The 24,116-nt window shown below is 50.9% G+C and overlaps 1 protein-coding gene across 1 annotated transcript; it reads left to right on the top strand.

Moving 5' to 3' along the window:
- Nucleotides 1-80: 80 nt before the first annotated feature.
- ELMOD3 (ELMO domain containing 3) lies at nt 81-23,345 on the top strand. The gene is made up of 11 exons (XM_040993608.1): nt 81-151; nt 6,367-6,444; nt 6,907-6,976; nt 13,989-14,057; nt 14,991-15,082; nt 16,983-17,106; nt 17,333-17,455; nt 19,151-19,281; nt 21,770-21,846; nt 21,986-22,113; nt 22,518-23,345. Exons 1-11 carry the CDS (start codon nt 122-124, stop codon nt 22,718-22,720), a joined length of 1,125 nt encoding a protein of 374 aa, XP_040849542.1. The 5' UTR covers nt 81-121; the 3' UTR covers nt 22,721-23,345.
- Nucleotides 23,346-24,116: the final 771 nt, after the last annotated feature.

Genomic DNA, 24,116 nt, shown 5'->3' with positions numbered 1-24,116 from the left:
CTCCGTCCCCGCTTGGCCGCGCCAAGTTTCCATTGCCTGCTGGGTAGTGTAGTCCTCGAGGCCGCGGGAGGCGGCGCCGCTGGCGGCACTGTGCGCCTGCGCGGATGCGGCCCAGCGGGGGATGCGAAGCCCCCCAGCCGGAAAAGCTCTGGTAACGCGGGGGCCGCGGCCTGCGAGCTGCAGGGTGGGCTGAGGAGGGGGCGCCGGGGATCGGGGAGACCAGGCCGGGGCAGAGGTTCTGTTTCCCACTCAGCGGCTCCAGATTCGCGGAGCTCTCTGTTGGGAGCCGACGAGTACCGGCCCTGCGCCCCCAACAAGGGGCCCGCTTGGCACGGTGGGCACGAGCGGCGCCCCCAGGCCGGTGCTGTCTGTCCCCCAAATCGAGCCTGGCTGCGGCTAGCTGGAGCCGCCCGGGGACAAGCCTGACGCTAGGATCAGCGAAGGATTGTCCTAGCTTTTATAAGCATGTATATATATAGTTAAGGATAACCCAGCTAGTCTAATTGAGATACTTATTCAGCGATCGAGCAGTTGAAAACTCCTACCTCCTTAAAGAAGCTTCTTGCCCAATGCAAACTTGGGAGAGTGAGTGAGAAAGAGAGATCGCACCTGAGCCATCTCATTCACTCCCCAGATGCCTGCACCGCGACGGCCGGAAAGGGTCTCCCCCGAGTGTGCCAGGGACCCAAGGCCTTCCTCGTATGTTAGGAAGCTGAAGGAAGCCTGGAGCAGCCCAGACTTGAAGCAGACTGAGTGGTGGTTTCAGGGGCTGTGCCAACACCCCCGACACCAGCACTTGCTTGTTCTGCCGTCTTCTCTTTCTGTCTGACACAGTTTCTGCCGCCGCCCTGCAGCGCAGTGGGCACAGCTGCTCCCGCTGTAGGCTATTGGCTTCCTTCCATCTGAATGGATTTGTCCGCTGTCATTTGGCCAAGATCAGCTGATGTGTATTTTGTCATGTGCTGTCTTGGAGGCCCAAGTGCAGGGAAAGGAAAAGATTGGGTGAGGCTGAGATCTGAGAGAGAGAGAGAGAGAGAGAGAGAGAGGAAGAGAGGAAGTTCCTGAGGGGTCAACGAAGAGGTTGCAGGGAGCCAGCCAGGAGGTGGTTCCCGCTCTGGACTCATAGTGCCTCCTGACAAAGTCCCAGGGTGACAACAGGCCAATTCTCAGGGAATCCAGCCGGCACTCAGACGGTGGGAGGCTGGCCTGGTCAAGGGGCCACCTTCCTCCCGTGTTCAGCCGAGCTGGTGAGCATGGTTGTCCGTTGTGTGAGGCCTGCTTTGAAGAAGAGCGGCAGCCATGGCTGTCTGCTCCCCTGGGAGAAGGTGTGAGCCTGTCCAGCCGTTTTTCCTGAGGCAGGCAAGGCGAGATGAGGACCTCGGCACTCACCAAACTGGCTGGGCAGCCACCTGCACTGTGTTGGCAATGACCCAGGAAGGTGAGAACCTGGTACTACATTTTCAGTTTCTGTCATCAAGGGATGAGGCCCTTGTAGGATAACCCCCCACCCAGATTCAGTCTGTGTGGGGCCTGAGCAAAACCTGAGCCCACCGAGGTGCTTACCCCTTGATAAACCTACCCAGGTCCCAAGAACTTCCTTACCACCTCAAATGTGAGACCCTCCCCTCCCCCCAGGGGTCTTTTCTTTCCAGTGAGGGCATTGGGTAGTAAGAGGCCAGTATTTGGCTTGTTCACTGAGAACACATTGACACAGTTTTTTACTTTTTTTTTTTTTTAAGATTTATTTATTTTTATTGCAAAGTCAGATATATAAAGAGAGGAGGAGAGACAGAGAGAAATATCTTCTGTCCGATGATTCACTGCCCAAGTGACCACAATGGCCAGTGCTATGCCAATCTGAAGCCAGGAGCCAGGTGCTCTTCCGGGTCTCCCATGCGGGTGCAAGGTCCCAAGGCCCTGGGCGGTCCTCTACTGCTTTCCCAGGCCACAAGCAGGGAGCTGGATGGGAAATGGGGCTGCTCGGATTAGAACTGGTGCCCATATGGGATCCCGGCACGTTCAAGGTGAGGACTTTATCGTCTAGGCCACAGTGCCGGGCCCAGACACAGCTGCTTTAAGGACTCTGTCATTTTTGGTTTTCTCAAGAGATGAACAGAATGATGAAATCCATTTCCCTTGTCACTGTGTGTTTTTCCAGAGCCAAGGCTCCACGGGCCCCAGGGACTTCTCTCGGGGCTCACAGAAGCCTCCTGCACCCCGGCGAGTGCACAGGGGCCCCATTTTCTTGCTTGCAGTCTGAGTAACTGCCAAGAGGGAAGGCGAGGGTACAGCAGCCGGGTGCCAGCTCTCCCCGTGGCTCCTGATCTCAGATCCTAACTGGGCCCTAACAGCCCTTGAACAAATGCTTTTGAGTCATGAGTGAGAAATTGGACTCTTTCCCTAATGAGAAAGACTCCAGAGATGGACAGGTAAGCAACTGCTGCTTAGGAAAAACAAAAACCAGAAATGTTGGGTTGAATTATATATGCTTAATAATAACACAGAGGGTCTACTTATCAAAACAAAACAAAACAAAAATGTAGAGCTTGAGACATATTCCTGGAAAGGACTAGCATTCTCTCAGCTCTGTTAGATTTTTAATTGCCTTTTCTGGTAGCTTGCTTTCTAAAAGAATTGCTTGAATTCTCTTTTGGATTTGCTTGTGTGAAAGGTAGAATTTCAGTGAGGAATCTCCCAAGAAACCTGGATTTCATGCATTTGCTTGCTTTTCCTGACTGGCTCCTTCCGTGTAAAACACCTGCTTTGGCCTGTTAGTCTCAAGTGTCTACTTCAGTGTGATGCGCCTCGTAGGAACCTGGCAGTTCAGCTTGCATTCCTTACCTGTGCCCTGCCGTGCCCACCTGGAAGTGGTCCTGCATGGAGTCTGTAGGATCTGGTGAGGGACAGACCCAGGCTCTGAGACCCCATAGGTGAACTGTCCATCAGAGGGAAGTGTCGGGTCATTGTCGGGGACCACGTTAGGAGGAAAAGCAAGCTTGCAGCGATTCCCAGCGCACAGACCTGCAGGGAGCGGCACTACGCATCACCTAATATCTTCTTTTTCATAAAATAGAGATAAAAATTGAGACAAGTATATAATGCCTAGCTCTATGCTAATAGGGATAGGAAATGTAAAAGAAATAATGTAGATTTTTGGAGGGGAACCCGTGTGCTACATACTGAGGCTGCAGGACTTGAAGACAGGATAAGCCATTGTAGCCCCAAGGGGTGAGGTAGGCCATGCCCTCAGGAGGTGCACCCAGAGGACCTGGAGAAGATGGGGGTGGGAGTGGGGCTGCATTCTGCAGGAAAACCATATGTATCAGGGGGTGGCCGGGATGGGAGCTGCCGCAGTGGTTTTAGATTGCAGTGAGGAATGGGGCTCGTGGGTCGTGAGGCCTGTGATGGGAGAGTTGGCCCAGCTGTGGTGTGTTTAGACATCTGTTTCCACATTTGATACATAAAGATACATCAAAGGTCGGGGGCCAGTGTTATGGTTCAGCGAGGAACCCCCAACTCCCCACAATCCTGGCCCCCGCCTGCAGTACGAGCTCCCACCGCATGTCCCAGCAGCTCCACTTCTGATTTAGCTTCCTGCTAATAGCCTGGGAAAGCAGCAGGAAGTGGCCCAAAGAGTTTAGGCCACTGTCACCCACATGGTGGGTCTGGGTAGGGCTCCTGGCTCCTGGCTGCAGCACAGACCAGCCTTGGCTGTTGTGGTCGCTTGGACAGTGAACCAGTGGTTGAAAGATCTCACATGCCTTTATCTTTCTGACTGTAACTTTCAATGAAATTAATAAATATTTAAAAAGAAATCAGAAGTGTGCTTAAGGAATTAAAGGACTGTTAATTGGCAACTAATATTAAAGGAATGTGAATTAGCAAAGATATGGAGTAGGATTAGAATAACAGGATCGGGGCTAATATGGTAGTATAGTAAGCCAGTCCTCTGCCTGCTTGCATCAGCGTCCCATGTGGGTACCAGCTCAAGTCCTAGCTGCTCCACCTCCCTGCTTATAGCCTGGGAGAGCAGCAGAGGATGGTTCAAAGCCTTGAGCCCTTGCACTCACATGGGAGATCCAAAAAAAGCTTCTGGCTCGTAGCTTTGAATAAGTCTAGATGCAGCCATTTGAGGAGTGAACCAGCAGAAGGAAGACCTCTCTCTCCGTAAAATCTGTCTTTCAAATAAAAAGGAATAAATCTTTTTTAAAAAGCTGGTGATAATTTTCATATACTACTGTTTTTAAAAAGAGAATAACAGGATAACCTGGGATCCAGGGCATTGACAGAAGCAATTTATATTTTCTTTTCGGGCCCGGCACCATGGCCTGTTGGCTAAAGAGATGTTTTTTTTTTTTTTTAAAGATTTATTTTTATTTTTTTTTTTATTGGAAAGGCAGATATACAGAGAGGAGAGACAGAGAGGAAGATCTTCCGTCCGATGATTCACTCCCCAAGTGAGCGCAACGGCCGATGCTATGCCGGTCTGAAGCCAGGAGCCTCTTCCGGGTCTCCCACGCGGGTGCAGGGTCCCAAAGCTTTGGGCCGTCCTCGACTGCTTTCCTGGGCCACAGGCAGGGAGCTGGAAGGGAAGTGGGTCTGCCAGGATAGAACTGGCGCCCATATGGGATCCCGGGCGTGCAAGGCGAGGACCTTAACCACTGTGCCACCGCGCCGGGCCCGAGATGTTGTTTTTTAGGTGGTTTTTTTTTTAATAAGATTTATTTATTTTTATTGCAAAATCAGATATATAGAGAAGAGGAGAGACACAGAGGAAGATCTTCCATCCAATGATTCACTCCCCAAGTGATCACAATGGCCAGTGCTGCTCCGATTCAAAGTAGAAGCCAGGAGCTCTTCCGGGTTTCTCACATGGTTGCAGGGTCACAAGGCTTTGGGCCGTCCTTGACTGCTTTCCCAGGCCACAGGCAGGGAGCTGGATGGGAAGTGGAGCTGCTGGGATTAGAACTGGTGCCCATATGGGATCCTGGCACGTTCAAGGTGAGGACTTTAGGCACTAGGCCACCACACCTGGCGCTAAGTTTTTGTCTTTAGTTCAGTGGTAAACGGGTGTGTTTACTCTGTCTTTTGCTTTCTCGTTTAGCTGGCTATGAAGCTGCTCCTATATTGCCCATAAAACGTTCTCACTCTGTTGCCTGGGATGGATACACTCTAATTTGTTAATCAGTCCATTAGTTAGTGAACGTGTTGGATTTTCCCAGTCTTTTGCTATTTATAAATTGCTCCAATGAATGACAGCTATAAATGTTAGTGTATGTCTGTTAGTTCCATGACTGGGACACAATTGCTGGCCTTAGATACCGGCTACCCCAAGTGTGAGCTTGTCAGTTACGGTCAAGCTGTAGAGGTGGCAGCTGTCTGCTCTCCAGGGTGCCGGGACCCTTGCCCTCCAGCCAACATTTTGTGTTATCAAAAACATGATGGACACATAGCACCGCAGAATAGCTTTACAGGTTTTTGTCCTTTTCTCTTAGGAGTGAGGTTGAGCATTTGCTCATATGTTTAAGCATGATATGTGCTTTCCCTTAAACTGTCCATGTCTTTGGCCCATTTTTCTGTCAGCTGTCAAGTTCATCATTTGTAGAGTTTTTTAATATTCTTTAAAAAATGGCTTTGTATCTGTGGTATGAATTGCAAATAGATAAGTTTGTTTTGCTTTTTAATTTTTAACTCTAGTAGAGGAAAGGCCTGGCCGAGCTGAAAGGCTGCAGGAAACTGCCTCCTTGAACTTGACCTGTTCAGAGCCCTAACATCACTAACAGAGCCAAGAAATCAGAGTAGCATTTTTTGAAAGACTGATTTTACATATTTGAAGAGCAGAGGTAAGGAGAGCGAGCATGAGCAAGCTTCCATCCACTGGTCTGCTAGCAACAATGTCCACAATGGCCAGGGCTGGCCCAGCCTGAACCCAGCATCCAGAACTTCATTCCTGTCTCCAAAATGGGTGCAGGGGCCCAAGCACTGGGGCCATCTGCTGCTGCTTTCCCAGGCACAACAGCAGGGAGCTACATCAGAGCTAGAGCAGCTAGAACTCAATGTGGTGCTCGTACGGGATGCCAACATCATGCGTGACGTTCCAGCCCCTACTGAGCTATGACATCGATGTCTGTATAATGGTCTTGAGATAGCTTTAAGTAAATCTTTTCAAGTTTTCTTGAGACCAGATTAGACAACTTTGTTTTTGCCCCTGTGGTATTCCTCTGCAAAGCAACTGGTTTGGCTACTTTGTGTGTGTGTGTGTGTGTGTGTGTGTGTGAGTGATACTGGGAAAAGATAGGACTTTTAAGTTGTGGCCTTCAGGGGATTGATATGTACCTGGGAAACTGATCCTGGTTTCTCTTACAGGTTGAAACCATGTCTGCTGAGTTGGCTCCGTCATGTGACAAGGACAACAGTGCTCTTCCGGCTTTCAGAGGAATCTCTGTATGTCTCACCTTCCCTGGGGACCTCCAGCTAGTTCAAGCTGTCGCATACCACTTGGCGGTGCCAGGCACGGGACTGAGCAGGGGAACACAGGATGGCATAGACCGCCCCCTCCAGGAGCGCACACTTGTGGGGAGGGGGTGTGGAGCACCAGCATGCACCACAGAGAGGTGCCTTAGGGCACAGGGCAGAACGAAGAGGCAACAGCAAAGAAAAGGTGCACCAGGTCTGAAAGGAATTGTGTGAAACTTTGTTTACTTACTATTCAAGCAGGGTATGTGATTGTCACCAAGTCAGCCAGGTCTCTCACTTTTAGGTGAACTTTAATCCACCTCCTGGACCCCCCAGCTCCTTCTGGCCTCCAGGTTCATGTCATGGTTGTTGAGTGCAGTGGGTGGGAAGAGCTTGTGTGCACCAGGCTTGTGGCTTCTGCTCTCACTCTAAACACCAGTGCCCTTACAGATCTCGGAGCTGCGGAACCACAGCCTTCTCCGTGCCCTGACAGCAGACGCTCACGGATGGGAACCCCCCGGTAAGCTCTCCTTCAGGATGCTCTGAGCAGAACCCAACGCAAACCTGCCCTTGAATTGACTTTCTTTCTTTCTTTCTTTCTTTCTTTCTTTCTTTCTTTCTTTCTTTCTTTCTTTCTTTCTTTCTTTCTTTCTTTCTTTCTTTCTTTCTTTCTTTCTTTCTTTCTTTCTTTCTCTCTTTTCCTGGAGTTATCCTTTTTTTTTTAAATTTTTTACTGGAAAGCCAGAGACACAGAGAGGAGAGACACAGAGGAAGATCTTCTGTCTTCCCCATGTGGCCACAACAGCTGGAGCTGAGCCAATCCGAAGCCAGGAGCCAGGAGCTCTTCTGGGTCTCCCACATGGGTGAAGGGTCCCAAGGTTTTGCGCCGTCCTCGACTGCTTTCGCAGGCCACAAGCAGGGAGCTGGATGGGAAGTGGAGCTGCTGGGATTAGAACCGGTGCCCATATGGGACCCTGGTGCGTGCAAGGCAAGGACTTTAACCACTACGCTATCATACTGGGCCTGGAGGTATCCTTTATTGAATTAAACAATACAGTAGTTTTTTTAAAATCTGAAATTGATACACATTTCACTTTGAAGTCACTACAACACATTTACATACAACCATCAACTGCAGAAAAACACAGGAAAGTGACTTTGTACCAAAGATTTTTTCCTCGTTCAAAAGCAAAGGAGATAATTTTAGAAGCTAAAGCCATTAGGTTTACAGAAGTGCAAAATTCTAAGACATTTAAGAAAAATTCTCTATAATCTTCATCTCTGACACCAGATCCTACATCTATAAAGTGTTTTGCAGCCAAGACAGAACGTGGAACTACTCTTCCATAGCACCCAGAAGGAAGTGCTGTCTGAATGTCTGTTCTCACAGCAGCTTTGTCCAAAGATGGTATTGTATAATCGTGGGCACTGTACAGGTCGTAGCCCGTGGCCCGTGCAGAGCCCAGGTCGGGGCCTGGCGTGCTGTGCGAGCCGGTACAGTGCAGCCACAGCGCCCCTCCTCTGCGGGCCGGCCCTTGCTAGGGGAGATGGCGGGAATCTCAGAACAGGGCATGGTGGAGCGAGCACAGCCAGGGGACAGGAGAGCGCAGGGTAAGGCCACACGCGGGAACCACCTCAAACTCTAAATTTGCTGCCAACCCCTGCCGGCCTGCCCCACTCCAGGACGGGTCTCGGACGCACTTTCTGTTCCTTGAATTTCTCTTGCTCTTTGATCTTCATAATCCTGAGGATTTGTCATTCCTTGAGAAAACTTGGTCAGGAACCAAAAGACTGAGTTCTAATCTTTCTGTGCCAATGGATTACCTTGTGTTTCTGGGCAAAGTGAAGTATCTGTCAGGGGAATGTTAATACCTCTCTCATCCCCAAAGGGATATTGTGTAAATGAGACCTGTGTGAAGTCTCTTAGGGGCCCGGCACAGTAGCCTGGCAGCTAAAGTCCTCACCTTGCAAGTGCTAGGATCCCAGGTGGATGCCAATTCTAATTCCAGCGGCCTCGCTTTCCATCCAGCTCCCTGCTTGTGGCCTGGGAAAGCAGTCAAAGATGGCCCAAAGCTTTGGGATCCTGTATTCACATGGGAGACCTGAAGGAGGCTTCTGGCTCCTGGCTTCAGATCAGCACAGCTCCAGCCATTGTGATCACTTGGGGAGTGAACCATCGGATGGGAGATCTTCCTCTCTGTCTCTCCTCCTCTTTGTATATCTGACTTTCCAATAAATAAATAAATCTCAAAAAAAAAAAAGGAAAAGTCATTTAGTATTTTTACTTAATTACTTAATTAACCTGCTTAACATGACACTATACTATATATATATTTTTTAAAAATTTAAATTAATTTATTTGGAAGGCAGAAATACAGATAGATGCAAAGATTTTTCCATCGATTTGTTCACTTTCTGTCCACAACAGCCAGGGGTGGGCCAGTCCAAAGCCAGCAGCTTGGAATTCTCAGGTAGCTGGAAGGGACCAGGCTGCTTGCGCCATCGCCTCCAGGGGGACATGAGCAGGAAGCTGGAATGGGAAGCAGAGCTGGAAACTCAGTCACTAGGACGTGTGTCACAGATGTCCAGGTGGTGTCTTAGCCACTATGCCAAACAGCTGCCCCTCCTGAACTACGTGTAAAGCCCACCCTGCTTGCTAACTTATTGTGGAGAAAAACACACCTGCCTCTACTTGGCTCTACGAAATAGAGTTCAATAAATGAAAAGTAGAAAGACTGTAGTTAGCAGGAAAACAGGCACAATAAACAAATGAAGACATGCTCACCTTCATTCATATGAAGTAAATTTTAGCCACACAATCATTAAAATTATAATAATATAATTATTAACAATTTGTCACAGAGTTTTTTAAAGATTTATTTATCTCTATTCGAAAGGCAAATCAGATTTATGGAGAAAGAGAAAGATCTTCCATCTGCTATTTCACTCCCCATATGGCTGCAATGGTCAGAGCTGAGCTGATCCGAAGCCAGGAGCCAGGAGCCTCTTCTGGGTTTCCAGGGTGGGTACAGGGTCCCAAGGCTTTTAGCCGTCCTCAGCTGCTTTCCCAGGCCACAAGCAGGGAGCTGGATGGGAAGTGGAGCAGCTGGGATTAGAACCAGTGCCCATGTGAGATCCCAGAAAGGAGAGAGGCGAGGAGAGGCTTGAGCCACTGAGCCATCATGATGGGCCCAGAACAGGCATTCAGGAATCAAGCAGATGGAAGCTTGCTCTCCTCTCTCTCTCTACCTGTCAAATGAAAATGAATAAAATAAACCTTAAAAATAATATGCCCCTCTAAATATTTCTGCTCTCCTTAGGCATGAAGTTTATCTTGAAGAATCCTTAAAAGGGTGATGAAGTGAGGCGAGGGGGAGCTGGCTAACAGAAACGGGACAGCCTCTGGACACAGGGTGTGCGTTGATAGTGACGTCCTCCTTACCTAGTGCCCTCCAGCCCCAATCCCCACTCACATAAAGGGTGTGGACCTTGGTCCCAGGTGGCAATCCAGGTCCTCAGTGCAGGGTATGGGCATCTTAACTGCCAGGTGAAGTGCCTGCCCTTGCACTTCCTTTTAATGGGATTTTATCCTTACTGTGCGGCAAGGGTGGAGAAACGTTTTTTCCGTCAAGGGCCATTTGGATGTTTATAACATCAATCATGAGTCATAACAAAATTTTTAGCTTAAAAATTAACCTACTGTAGATTTATTGACTTTCTAGTCCCGCCTGCAGTTGCCTTGACAGATTTCATGGGCCTTGGACTGCCTGCAGGCCGCATGCTTCCACCGCTGCTGTAGGGTAACACGTCCCACACTGATAAGTTAATAACTTTGATATCGTCACCTAATGGAGTTTAAACCTATGAAAAAATAGTTTTTGAAAAAAAGTTAATAACTTTTGCCTTAAATGCCAAAATATTGTGTTTAAATGCAACTTATACTTTGTGCCGGGTATTTTTCATCACATAAAATAATTATAATTTCTTGCGAAATTTTTTATCTTCATTTATTTGATTGAGAGGTAGAGAGATGGAGACAAACACAGCTGTTATCCCCAAAGTTCCTCAACAGCTGGATAGGGCCAGTCAGACAGGACCACCCCTCCCCCCACCAGTGCAGAAGACATTAACTCAGCTTCTCAGGTCGTTACCGAGTCGTCATCCCTGTCCATTAATGAATGCCAGGACTGCAGCATGGGATGCAGGCGCTCTGACGGGCATCTCGGCCCCCAGGCCAAATGCCTACCCTCTTGTTCATGTAAATTAGTGAGCCGAGAAAGTTAACATTGCTGTCTGCTGTATGAGTAAATGAAAGAGAACCAAAATAAAGGAAGGAATTTTTTTTTAAGATTTATTTATTTTTATTGCAAAGTAAGATATACAGAGAGGAGGAGAGACAGAGAGGAAGATCTTCCATCCGATGATTCACTCTCCAAGTGACTGCAACGGCCAGTGCTGTGCCGATCTGAAGCCAGGAGCCAGGAACCTCCTCCAGGTCTCCCATGTGGATGCAGGATCCCAAAGCATTGGGCCATCTTCGACTGCTTTCCCAGGCCACAAGCAGGAAGCTAGATGGGAAGTGGAGCTGCTGGGATTAGAACCGGTGCCGATATGGGATCCTAGCACATTCAAGGTGAGGACTTTAGCTGCTAGGCACGCCACCGGGGTCCTAAAGGAAGAAATTTTAGAAAGGTTAAAAAAGAGGTGAGTGTTGTTGCACAGTGAGTTAAGGTGACAGAGTTAAGCTGACACTCAGTGGCAGTTTAAGGCCCAGCTACTCTACTTCTAACCCAGTTTTCTGCCAGTGTATACTGGGAGGCAACAAATAATGGTTCAAGTACTTAGGTCCCAACCACACCCTCTGGGAGGCCCAAATGGAGTTCCTGGCTTTGACTGGGCCGAGTCCTGACTGTTGCAGGCATTTGGGTATTGAACCAGTGGATGGAAGATCTCTCTCTCCCTTTGTCTTTGTGTCTCCATCACTTTGCCTTTCAAATAGGTGAAAATAAGCATTTTTAAAAGGAAAAAATATGAAACATCATGTTGATACAAGCTGTGTTAATCATCCTAATGACTTGTCCTTTCTTTCTTGGTTTGAGGAAAAGTTTTTTTTTTTTTCTTTAAGAAAGACTTCTTTATTTTTATTTGAAAAGCAAAATTATAGAATGAGATATAGAGAGACAAAGACATCTTCCATCTGCTACATCACTCCCCAAATGGCTGCACTGGCCGGAGCTAGGCTGGTCCAAAGCCAGGAGCCAGGAGCTCCTTCTGGGTCTCCAGGGTGGGTGTAGGTTCCCAAGGCTTTTAGCCATCCTCCACTGCTTGGTCATTAGCAGGAAGTTGGGTCAGAATTGAAGAACTCATGACTGGAATCAGCAGGTATACGGGATGCCAGTGCCACAGGTGCAGATTCAACATGCACCACACAGCACAAGCCCCAGAAAACAGTATCTCTGTCAGGCTGATTTTTCCTGGTTCCAAGAAGAAAGAAGTTTTTGTGTGGGCTGAGCCTTTGTCATCAGTTTGTAGGCCCTAGATTGCTATTGCTAGTTGAAGCCTTGTACTTTGTGTGTGCTTAGCGTGTTGAAAGCAAATCCCCACCAGCTTGCTGTGGAGCGCTCCGCTCCCAGCTCACAGATTTTGCCCCGATCTTTTGCAGGCGAGGGTGTGCTGGGATGAAAGATTGATCACATTATCTGTAGATGAGGGTCTGATGGGTCACGATCAATACATCTGCCTGTGAGCGAGGGACTGGGGGCACAGAGATCCTGGTGGGATGCAGAACATACATTCCATACTGCTAGCCCACTCCTCTCTTTAAAAAAAAATAAATAAATAAACATGGCTTGTATGTATTGAGGGGTGGGTGTTTGACAGTGAAGATGCTGCCTGGACCACCCCCATCGCAGGTCCTCTGTCCCCAGTCCAGCTGCCTGCTCACGTGTGTCCCGGAAGGCGACAGGTGATTGCTCAATGCTGGCTCCCTACCACCCATGTGGAAAACACAGATTTGGTTCGAAACTCCTGGCTCTGGCCTGGCTGTTGTAAGCATTTAGAAGTTAATAAAATATAAGTTAAAAGAACTTTTTTGTTGTTTGTTTATTTACTAGAGAGGTGGAGATAGAGAGGAAGGTAGAGACAGAACTCCCATCCACTGGTCCACTCCCTGGCCTCACGACTGCAATGGCCAAGGGCCAGAAACCCGATGCAGGTGCTCCATGTGGGTGACAAGTATCTTATCCCTTGAGGCACTGTTTGCATCCTCCTCGGGTCTGTGTTAGCAGGGAGCTGCAGCTAGGAGCCAGAGACAGGGATCAGACACTGGTGCCCTGATACAGGTTGTGGATGTGCTGACTGGCCCTACAGTAGGCCATACACCCATCTTTGTTTTGTTAAGCCGCTTTCTCCCTCTTAATCCCTCTTAGCACAAGGTTCTAGCTTGATAAATATGAGTTTTATCTTCTGCATTATCTACTCTCAATTATTCTGTTGAGGGTGTCAAGCTTAGAAGCCCCGAGGCTCAATGTCTGTCACCCCAGACTAAAAGTGCAAGATGGAATTTGCTAGAGGTTCAAAGAAACCCCAATCCTACTCTCTTCTGCCCTGTGCAGGGCCTAGGCCCACAACTAACATTTACTGAGCCATTACCTCTGGGTCACATACCCCTCTGAGAAGCCAGAGACTTAACATATCCTCCCAGCAGGCCACAAGAGTTGCAGATGATTAAGTAACTTGCTAGAAACGCAGCTGGTAAGTGGCAGAGATGAAGCCTTCATGTTGATCAGCTCTCAGACGTGCTTGCAACAAGCTGTACAGCTTCCCAATCCTGCTGTCTTCCTTCACATCCATTGGCATTGCAGCTAGTCCCCGGGTCTACTCTCTCAGCACTGTCTGGTCATGTGATGTCCTCTGCTTTCATTCATTTCCCCGAACATGTGATGAGCACCTGTCATGGGCCAGACACTGCTGGGCTCTGGACACGCCTGGAGTGATGTAGTGTGAGAGACAGTTCTGAGAGTTCAGAAAGCAGCAGCTACCAGAGTCTCACAGAGGCAGGTAGGTTTACCAAGACTGGTGAGGTCAGAGAGAGCCTGCAGGAGAGGGGGGCGTTGGAGCTAACCAGAGGATGAGGAGGAGCTCTGCCTGCAGAGACCCCGGGGTCCTGCTTCAGCAGGAGGGCAGCCAGTGCACAGGCACAGAGGGTGGGAGGATGCAGAGCACGTTGGGGAATACTTGGTGTTTCTGTACAGCTCTGGAGCAGTGCGAGAGGGAGTAAGAAGGATCTAGATTAGGAAGGGATTCGGATGCTGTAGAGCATGGGTTTAAGGCAAGGGTCATGGGGAATCCCTGGAGGGTTTTGCAAACTGTGTGGCTGATATCAGCTCTGTTTCTGAAGCTCATTCTGGCAGCTGTGAGAAGAGGCAGTGTGGGAGGATCAAGGTCCAAAGCAGGCGGGCCCATGAGGCTGGGTTCTGCAGGAGCGGTCCAGGCATCCCTGAACTGGGAATCTCCTTTTGTCACTCTTGCAGCTGTGAGTACAGAGGTGCTCCGAGCCCAAGAGGAATGGGAAGCCGTGGACACCATCCAGCCAGAGACAGGTAACCGCAAGAATGGCACTATCCTTGTGTGGCCTGGCTGCTGGCAACAGCAGCTTTCACACGTCAGCATAAGGCTTCTGGGACCAAGAGAACTCCTGAGTATTTGCATTTTGGCCACTTGACATGGAATAGAATCTCTTTTCCAAATCCAAAGAGTACGTTCCAGCTTTGAAGGAAATGGAAATGAATGCCATGGGGAAGGGGCTGCCGCCCTGTCTGTCTTGCAGCCCGGAGGGAAGATAGGATGGTGTGGGTCGGCTTTCTGGGGCTGGAGGTGGATGACTGAAGGGCCTGAGTGAGGCTGCTCAGCTTGTTCACTGCCAAGGGCAGCTGTGGGGATGATGTCTGAGCCGGTCTCTGGAAGGCTCAGGGCTGAGCCAATGTTGTCTTGCGCCTCTGGGAGGTTTGGAGAGAGCCATGGGAGGGCAGAGCTCGGACCTGGATCCAGCCTGAGCTCCCCTTGAGCTCCTGGGGAGATGTGAGCATGAGCAGTATCAGCCATGACCTCCATTGCTGATGGGTTAGTGCATTCCCAATGGGCTGTTACAGAGCTAGGGAGCAGGATCCTACAGAGGATTTGAGAGGGGCCAAGTGGCTCAGGAAAGGCCCCAACAACATGAGTTCTACTGCATGCAGGCCTGCTCTGGGACTTGCCGCCTCACAGATGACTGGGATGTGGGGAGGCCTTGCAAGGCAGAGCTGTCCACTCCTCACTACAGAGATGGCCCAGCAAGAGCCTCAGCAGCCCAGTCCAAAAAGAGCCAGCCTGGGAGAGGATGCCGGCTCCTTGGAAGAGGACTGGTTGTGGCTGCAGGGGTCTGACCTTCCGCTGGAAACCAGCACCTGGCTTGGAGGTGACAGCCAGGAGACCCTGGGTGAAGGTTGCTGATGGAATAGCTCCCATAACAAATCCTGTGCTTCCCTTTGCCACAGGGAGCCAGGCCCACCCCGAGCAGCCTGGGCAGCTCGTCTCCTTCAGTGAAGCTCTGCAGCACTTCCAGACAGCGGACCTCTCCCCCTTCAAGGTATGGCTGCAGGGAGGCTTGGGTCTCACACAAGGCCCCCTCTTCCCAGGAGCCAGTTTCTACCCCAATCAATGCATCTTGCCACATGGGAGCTTCTTGTTGGAGGGGCCACAATTCAGCTCACATCGCAGGGTACGGGATCATGGAGAGCCAAGGACTCCCGCAGGGCCTTGGTAGCCTGTGGGACTGTAGCTGTGGCCCACTGGGTGCTGTTTCCCTACTCTCCTTCCTTCATGAGGTCTGCAATCAAGTAGTAGGTGGCTTCCAGCAAGTTGTCCAGGGAGCTGACTGGTTCATGGCCAATGGAGGAGAAGCTTCCATTCCCTTAAGCATTTATGAACTTATGAAGGAGATGGAGTTGGGAAAAGAAAGAATATTTGGAGCTGGATGGCTTCTGAGGAGAGTGTAAGTGTGCAGAAGTAAGTTTACGGGAACACAACTTCAGGTCTTTCACCCAAAACTCTGCACAGGAAAGCATTCCTTTCTTTTTCCTTTTTTTTTTTTTTTTTGGTAAGATTTGACTTGAAAGAGTTACAAAGAGCAGAAAAGATAGAGATCTTCTGTCTGCTAGCTCACTCCCCAAAATGGCCGGGATTGGGCCAAAAGCTGGGAGTCAGAAGCTTCTTCCAGTTCTTCCACACAGGTGCAGGGGCCCAAGGACTTGAGCCTTCCTCTACTGTTTTCCTAGACCACAAGCAGAGAACTGGATCAGAACTGGAGCAGCTGGGACACAAACTGTAGTCCTGCAGACAGAGGACTAGCCTGACATGTCACTGCCTGAGCCCCAACAGAATATTCTAATACCCCCAGTAGTGGGCCTGAACCATGAGAATGGACATAGCCTAGTTTAGAAAGCCCTGGTTGTGACCAGAAGGCTCTGTATACTTACTGCTCAGATGAATTTCACCATAATGAATCCCCACTGTACTTTTCTCCCCCCTCCAACCCTGTCTACAGAAGTCAAGAGGGATGCTAGCCTGTATAATGTATATCCTTCACAAAGAGAAAGACAAGGGATAGAAGTGGGGCCCAACACGATGGCCTAGCGGCTAAAGTCCTCGCCTTGAACGTGCCGGGTTCCCATATGGGCACTGGTTCTAATCCCAGCAGCTCCACTTCCCTTCCAGCTCCCTGCTTGTGGCCTGGGAAAGCAGTCGAGGATGGCCCAAAGCCTTGGGACCCTGTACCCGTGTGGGAGACCTGGAGGAAGTTCCTAGCTCCTGGCTCCGGGTTGGTACAGCACCGGCCGTTGTGGTCACTTGGGCAGGGAATCATCAGATGGAAGATCTTCCTCTCTGTCTCTCCTCCTCTCTGTATATCTGACTTTGTAATAAAAAATAAATAAATCTTAAAAACACACACACACACACACAAAGGATAGAAGCGCCAGTGCTGGGAATCCAGCCCAAGCTGGGCCTTTGTGGCCATCACAAGTCAGCAGACTGGCTAACCGGGAAGCCCATGGAGCTGGCCAGCAGTGTCTGCCCTTGTCTTTCTTCTTGCAAAGAACCTGGGTGTTAGGGTGCTGATGTAGTTTGACTGTAGGGAGCAACCCCCTTGCTTAACCCTCCCACACCCCCCGGGGACACAAGAAAAAAAAGAATAAATGAACTGAACTATTTGTCCTCCCTGCCTTTCTATGTGTGTTGAGCCTTCCTACCCTATTTGGAGGCCTAGATGGGCGGGCATCCTCTCAACTACTTAAACAACATTAAAAATAGAATTAAAACTTGGGGGGAAAAAGCCTTGGGGGTGGGAAGCACCTGATTCTAGAGATTTAATCTGTGCTTCGCAGCCCCTGCCCCCTTTCCCTGGTCCAGTGACCAGCAGCTGGCTGGGAGACTGGCTGGTCTAAACCTGAGTGCACCTGCCTAAATGAACTTCCCACCTTCCTCCACAGAAAAGAATCCAGCCAACTGTTCGAAGGACCGGGCTCGCCGCCCTCCGGCACTGCCTCTTTGGGCCTCCAAAGCTCCACCAGGGCCTTCGGGAAGAAAGGGACTTGGTTCTGACCATTGCTCAGTGTGAGTATTCTGGAGCTGCCATGGGCGCTGCCCGTGTGGTCAGGCAGGGAATACTGTCGGGCCAGCCCCTACCTAAGGCAAAGCCAGAGCCCTTGCACATCCCAGGCAGTGGGAGGAAGGGAAGCTGGGACATGTCATGCACCCAGTTCACATGAACCATTCTCTGAGAGGCACCTTGTCTTTCATGATGGAAACGCTAGTGGATTGTGGGTATGTTTTGGGGCAGGTGGCCTGGATAGCCAAGACCCAATGCATGGCCGAGTCCTCCAGACCATCTACAAGAAGCTGACCGGCTCCAAGTTTGATTGTGCCTTGCTCGGAGACCACTGGGAGGACCTGGGCTTCCAGGGTAAGAGGGAGGAGTGGTTCAGCTCCTCTGCGTGGCGTGAGAGACCAGTGCACCCTTCCTGTCAATCTGGCTCTGTGACCCAGCAGAGCGGAGGCCCACTGCAGGGCGCAGCACATACAGAGGCACTGAGCTGCAGCAAGCTTGCCCTTCAGAGATTAATAAGTGCAGCAGAGGGAGACCAGAGTGGAAGGCCCTAAGCTCTCTCTGGGGCCCTGCAGGCCATTGTAAAGCATTTACTGTAGTGACATGTTAACCTAGGAATGACAAAATTTAGAATCTGGCTTGTTTGGTGGTTTTTTTCTTCCTGCCCTTTTTAATTTAATAGTGGTGAACATTTTATTACTATTATTATTATTATTTTGAGATAAATGATTTGACCCATTTTTGACTTATGCTGCAATCAGAATAAAAAAACTGACTACTTGTTGTTTGAAAGCCAGTATCAGAGAGACAAGGTTGGTGGCTTGGTTCAAGATGAAGACCATCTCAGATTCTCAAGTTAGCATGAGGATAAAGGGCAGTGGAGGGGGAGCTCAGGCCAGAGAGCCACTTTGTTATCTGTGAGCAGATTCCCCTGGTCAATTTGTAAAAAAAGATATACTTATTTTTATTGGAAAGTCAGATATACAGAGAGGAAGATCTTCCATCTGCTGATTCACTTCCCAAGTGGCCACATTGGCCAGAATTATGCCTATCCGAAGCCAGGAGCCCAGAGCTTCTTTTGGGTCTCCCACATGGGTACAGGGTCCCAAGGCCTTGAGCCATCCTCAGCTGCTTTTCCAGGCCACAAGCAAGGAGCTGGATGGGAAGTAGAACAGCCAGGACATAAAGTAGCATGCATATAGTATCCCAGTGCATGCAAGGTAAAGATTTAGTCACTGGGCTATTGCACCAGGCCCAACACTCAGTAGTTTTTAAAGAATCTCAAGCTTGCAGTTTGAGAGGCTGGAAAGCCCAAGAGTGTGATGCTGGCCTCTGGCGAGGGCTCATCCTGCGTCATAGCCTGGCCACAAGTGTCACGTGGTGAGACTGCAAGTGTGTCAGCTCTGGTCGCCCTTCCTCTTCACGAGGCCTGCCAGGAGGCCCCACCTTGGTGCCTTTATCTACTCCCAGTTACCTGCCTAAGGCCCCTCTCCACACGCCAAAACATAGGGTTTTGGGGTTTATGTTTCCAGCACAGCACATTCTAATCATAGCCTGCTCCTGTTGACATTCCTTCACTGACACAGTCAGAATATGTTAAGCAGAGACCAGGAGAGTAACCACAGTGTCACTTCTCCACTCTCAAGGTCCCCAGCCAGTCTGCCTTCCTCTCTGCAGGTCTTCAGAGTCTTCTGAAAGACTCCTGATTCCTGTAGTAGTGTCCAGGGCTGGTGGTGGCAGGAGGAACAGGGAGAACTGTGCTCATCATCTCAGCCCAGAGCCAGCAGTTCAGTTTTGCCTTGCTAAGGATCTGCCCAGTTGTTGTGGAGGGTCACGCAGAACAGCAGGAAAATGGCAGGAGGCCGCCCCCAGGGTCCTGGGTGACCACAGACCCGGGGCAGGAAGTGGACCTGAGCTCCTTCAGGCCTTTGGGTCGGGAGAGCATCCACTGTCAGGGCAGCTTTCCAGACAAAGCCCTTGAAGGTCAGGGGAGTAGAAGTTCACTAAGCATTGCTCACCATCACATCCCATGTCCTGTGGATTCTTTGGCAGGAGCGAATCCAGCCACAGACCTGAGGGGGGCAGGCTTCCTTGCCCTCCTGCACCTGTTGTATCTGGTGATGGACTCAAAGACCTGGCTGATGGCACAGGAGATCTTCCGCCTGTCTCGTCACCATATCCAGGTGGGCTTGGGTAGGAGAGCAGCCACGTGGACCTCCTCAATTGCCGAGGGCTCTCAGGACAGCAGAGAGCCGGGAGTGGACCTTCTGGCCAGGCTCAGCTGTGTGGGACTCCATGCTCGCCCACTCACAAACTGTGGATGGCCAGCAAGTTCCTCCTCTCCGCAGAGCCTTGGGTTCCTCAGCCGCAGGGCAAGCCTCAAAACCCTCAGCTGGCTCCCTGGGAAATGAGACGAGACAGTGTCCAACAATTATGGGCCAACAGTGATGTCATTATTTCAGCTCTCTGCCTGAGGAAACCCTGACCCTCCATGGAAAGGGAGCCTCTTGGTCCTTGTCCAGACCTGCCTTCTGGCATTGGTTCTGATGTTTTTCCTAAGAGGTGAAAGGGGTGATTCCCCCCAACTTTAGAAAGCAGATTTGGCCTGTTTCCTTCCACTTGCCTATCCCAGATTCACGGGACCCTGAACAAAGATCTGTTTGGTGTCCTCCGTACTCTTGTTTTTCTAGAGCCAGTTATAGATCAGTAAACAAAACAAAGATCCCTCCAGCAGGGACAACAAGGCAAAAGCCTTTTCAAAGATATAATTTATTTATTTGAAAGGCAGATTGATAGAAAGGCAGTATATTCCACTGGAATATTCCCCAAATGACCACAGTGGCCAGGCCTAGGCCAGGCTAAAGCCAGGAGTTTCATCTGGGTCTCCCTCAGGGGTGCAGACACCCAACACTTGGGCCATCTTACACTGCTTTTCCAGGTGTGTTAGCAGGGGATCAGATTGGAAATGGGTTAGCCAGCATGAGATGCCCACGTCACGGGTGTTGTCTCAGCCCTCTCTGCCATACTGCCAGCCCCCAGCTTCACATTTCCTAATGGATTTTAGCAGCTGCTAGGTTGAGAACAGTTTCTGGTGAGGATGTGTGGGTGTGTGTATAGGCTGGGGTATAGCTCTGTGTATAGCTCCTGAGAGCACAGAGCTAGCTTGTGTTTTGGATGGCTTGACTATGGGGTGAAGACAAAGGCAAGCAGTAGTCTGTTCAGTCTGAGCCACGGGTTAGACGGAGCTGCCACCAATGGAGACGGGCAGCTCGGGGGACTCGGTTCTGAGATTTCAGGGGGTCTGTCAGTCTTCCAATGGGTAAGCAATAAGATCTATGAGGATGAAATAGGGAGGAAATTCTGGGCAAGTATATCAGCTCATAGACCAGTGGCTGTAAATGTGCCATCCCCAGACCAGCAGCATCAGTACCACCTGAGAGGTCATCAGAAATGCAGATTCCAAGTCCTCCAAAGGCTTCATGATCTCAACATTACAGATGCGATTACAAAATCTGTGGGGTTTTGTTGTTGTGGTTAAGATTTATTTATTCTGGCCAGTGTTGTGGTGCACTAGGTTAAGCTATTGCCTACAATGCCAGCATATCTCATGTGGGTGCTGGTTAGAATCCTGACTGCTCTACTTCTTTATATATATATATATATATATATATATATATATATATATATATATTTGTTGGAAAGCCAGATATACAGAGAGAAGGAAGTACAGAGAGAAAGCTCTTCCATTCACTGGTTCACTCCCCAAATGACTACAATGAGAGAACTAAGCTGAGCCGAAGCCAGGAGCTTCCCCCGGGTCTCCCACACAGGTGCAGGGTGCCAAAGCTTTGGGCCATCCTCAACTGCTTTCCCAGGCCACAAGCAGGGAGCTGGATGGGAGAGCAGTTGAGGATAGCCCAAAACCTTGAGTTCCTGCAGCTGTGTGGGAGACCTAGAGGAGGTTCCTGGCTCCTGGCTTCGGATCAGCACAGCACTGGCTATTGCAGTCACTTGGGGAGTGAATCATCGGATGGAAGATCTTCTTGTCTGTCTCTCCTCCTCTCTGTATATCTAACTTTGCAATAAAAATAAATAAAATCTTAAAAAAAAAAAAGCAGCAAGATGGACCTCAGGTTGCTGAGGCCATCCTGTGACATGCCCCCTCCGGAGCCCGTGCTGCATTCTCCCAGGCTACAGGCCATGAAGAGGCAGAGCTGTCCACCCTCTGGCAGCTTTGTCTGCTCCTGCATGTGGTGCTCTGGAGCAGCCAGATCCCCAGCATCCTGGAGAACTACGGGAAGGTTCCAAGGACATCAGAGTGACAGAACCAGCCTCACTCCTCCAGTGTTCACCTCACTGCCAAGAGCTAGCCTGGTCCTGGGGCAGGCCACACAGCAGGTGCAGGCCCAGGAGAGCTGAGGAGAAGAGATGCTGAGGCTGGGGGCTTCACACACAGGGGTCCTGCACACCCACTTTGGAGTAAATAACCTTAGGCGGATCCCTGGTCCCACACCTTACAGAGGTTACATAGGGTCACAAGCCTTAGGTTCCACTTTTGGAAGATGATTGGGAAAACAGTGTGAGTAGCAATAGCGGTACTGCCTCTGGGGCTGTGCTTGCCCGTGGGCACGCAGTAACGGTTGTCCCTGACCACTGCCCCTTCCATTGCAGCAATTCCCCTTCTGTCTAATGTCAGTGAATATCACCCGCATCGCTATCCAGGCCCTGAGAGAGGAGTGTCTCTCTAGGTAAGCAGCAGGGTCCCGGCAGGGCCTGGGTAAAGCCCACCCCTATCCCACTCATCTGCCCTGCCCCCAGCAGTGGGGGAGTCCCAGGCTGGGGCTGGCTCTCGTGGTAGGAGCTGAGCAGGTGCCTCCCTGTCCTCAGGGAGTGTAACCGACAGCAGAAGGTCATCCCAGTGGTGAATAGCTTCTATGCGGCCACTTTCCTCCGTCTTGCCCACGTCTGGAGGACGCAGCGGAAGACCATCTCGGACTCAGGCTTCGTCCTTAAAGGTGAGTTCGCCCTTCTGGGCACACTGGACACCCTGGGGCGGCTGCTGTCTGGAGCTGTGGTTCCCCACTCCCACCTGTCAGGCCCCTCTGGAGCACCTGTCCCTTGTACGCCCCCGCCCTCCTTCCTTCCCCTGTGATGGGGGTGAGGTGATCACATGATGTGAATCTAGACCCTGGAGGTAGGCTCCAGCGGGACAATGACAATTCAAAGTGGCAGTTTTCTTAGAGTGCAGTGTGGGGTTCCTGGGTGGTCTGCCCCATCCTCCAGTGGCCTCTGTTTTGGGAGGCTTGTTTGCCATTGGCCTGAGGGTCAGGGTGCTCCCTGGAGTGGCTGGGTCAGAGATCCGCGTCCCACGCCATCCTAAGTGCCCCCTGCCTCTGTTCCCGAATCCTCTCCACTCCAGACTTGGAAATGTTGGCCAAGAAGAGCCCCCGACGACTGCTCAAGACCCTGGATGTCTACCTGGCAGGAGTGGCAAAGGGCCAGGCCTCCTTGTTGGGGGCCCAGAAGTGCCCTGGGCCGCCTAGCCCTCACTCCAAGGACCTCACCTTCACGGGTGTGTGTGACCTGCAGCCTCATTCCACCGAAGGATCCGGGCTGATCTGAGCCTGCCTCTGCCCCAACCGAGCACTCGAAAGACTTTGAGGCTGGGCCACCGGGGCTCTCCTAGTGGTACATGGCAGGCCATGTCCACAGCACCCTAGCCAAGCAGGCAGGTGTAGGAAGCTCCCAAGCCGGCAGGAGACATGGGGCAGCTAGATGTATCCCCGCTCCCAGCAGACCTGACCTGCCTCTAGGGCTGGGTTCCAGGTGTCAGAGCAGGTAGTGAATGGATCCCTGGACAGGGCAGATTACCAAGAGAGAGCACATGGCTTAAAGTAGAATTTGAAATGGGGACGACGGCAGTGGCAACAACAAGCAGGGGGCAGCATAAGCCAGGATAAGCTGTTGTGCTCCACATATGGACCTTGCTTTCCTCCAGTCCCCAGGCCAGGTCAACATCAGGGCCCCTCTGGGCCTTGGCACCTAACACTTGTCCCACCCTGCTCTCTCAGCCCCTGCCCTCCAGGGCTCACCATCCAGAAAGGGGCTTCAGTGCTGGGGCAGTTCTATCCTAGCAGTCCCAAGCTGAGGCTTCCTCGTGTGGAGGCTGCACATGTCTATAAGGGTGGAAGGAAGGAGGAAATCTTCACACCAGCACTTTCCCAGTAAAAGAACTGTTCTCATTTAAGGGCCTGAAGTGTTTCCTTTTAAGACAAGCCTGTGCTTCCCAGGGTCCCAGACAGAGCCAGGCACGCTGTGGGTGAGGCCCAGTCACATGTCCAGCAAGAGAAGTCACCTATGTGGTGTGCAAGCTCCTGCTATGTTCATGTGACACTCCCCCCCCACCCCCCCGCTTCCCTGCTCTCGCAGGCCCCAGCTTTGCAGCACACCCCAGCTGGCAGATTTGGGGGAGGCCCTGGCTGTGGCCACGGTATAAGGTATACCACGGGGCTTTCTCTCCAGGCCAGCAGTGCCACCTCTGTCGTCTGTCCCCCTCAAATGGAGCTACAGGAGACTGTCATCTTGCCCCTGCAGGGCTCCCCATGTCTGCCCGGGGGAACTGGGACACATGATGGGCAGGGACCGCAGATGGCTACCCAAGTGCAGAGAGGAACGTCCCGCACCTGCTGCTGCCATCAGGCACCTCGGGCATGGACTGGCGGGAGCCTCATGCCACCTTTGCCCAGCCTGAGCTAATCCTTTGTTCCTAATCCTTCCTTCAGCCTGGACATCAGCTGACCGTGAGGTGGCCAGGGTGGGCCAGCAGGTGCCTGGAGGCAGCTCAGCCTCTGCTCTGGAGGGAGGGTCAGGTCTGGGGATTGCCTTCCCCCCAAAACCCTCTTTGATTGCTGAGCCTGTTAGGCCAGCTCAGCTGGCACAACTGTGAATACAAAGCCCCCGGTACATCCGGGGCTGCCTGTCTGTGGGCCCCTAGCAAGGGTGGAGCAGGCAATCCCCT

Source organism: Ochotona curzoniae, unplaced genomic scaffold (genome assembly GCF_017591425.1).
Source record: "Ochotona curzoniae isolate NIBS_2020 unplaced genomic scaffold, NIBS_Ocur_1.0 contig_883, whole genome shotgun sequence".
NCBI classification, from domain to species: Eukaryota; Metazoa; Chordata; class Mammalia; order Lagomorpha; family Ochotonidae; genus Ochotona; species Ochotona curzoniae.
The sequence above is the reverse complement of the archived record's forward strand: the minus strand, read 5'-3'. Positions and strand labels throughout refer to the sequence as shown.

What these genes read in the sequence shown, in the direction of transcription:
- ELMOD3 (XM_040993608.1), top strand. Translation starts at nt 122, where the DNA reads ATGCGAAGCCCCCCAGCCGGAAAAGCTCTG. An exon ending in CCCCAGCCGGAAAAGCTCTG is followed by an intron (nt 152 to 6,366) that starts GTAACGCGGGGG and finishes TTTCTCTTACAG; the next exon opens with GTTGAAACCATGTCTGCTGA. An exon ending in CGGACCTCTCCCCCTTCAAG is followed by an intron (nt 15,083 to 16,982) that starts GTATGGCTGCAG and finishes CTTCCTCCACAG; the next exon opens with AAAAGAATCCAGCCAACTGT.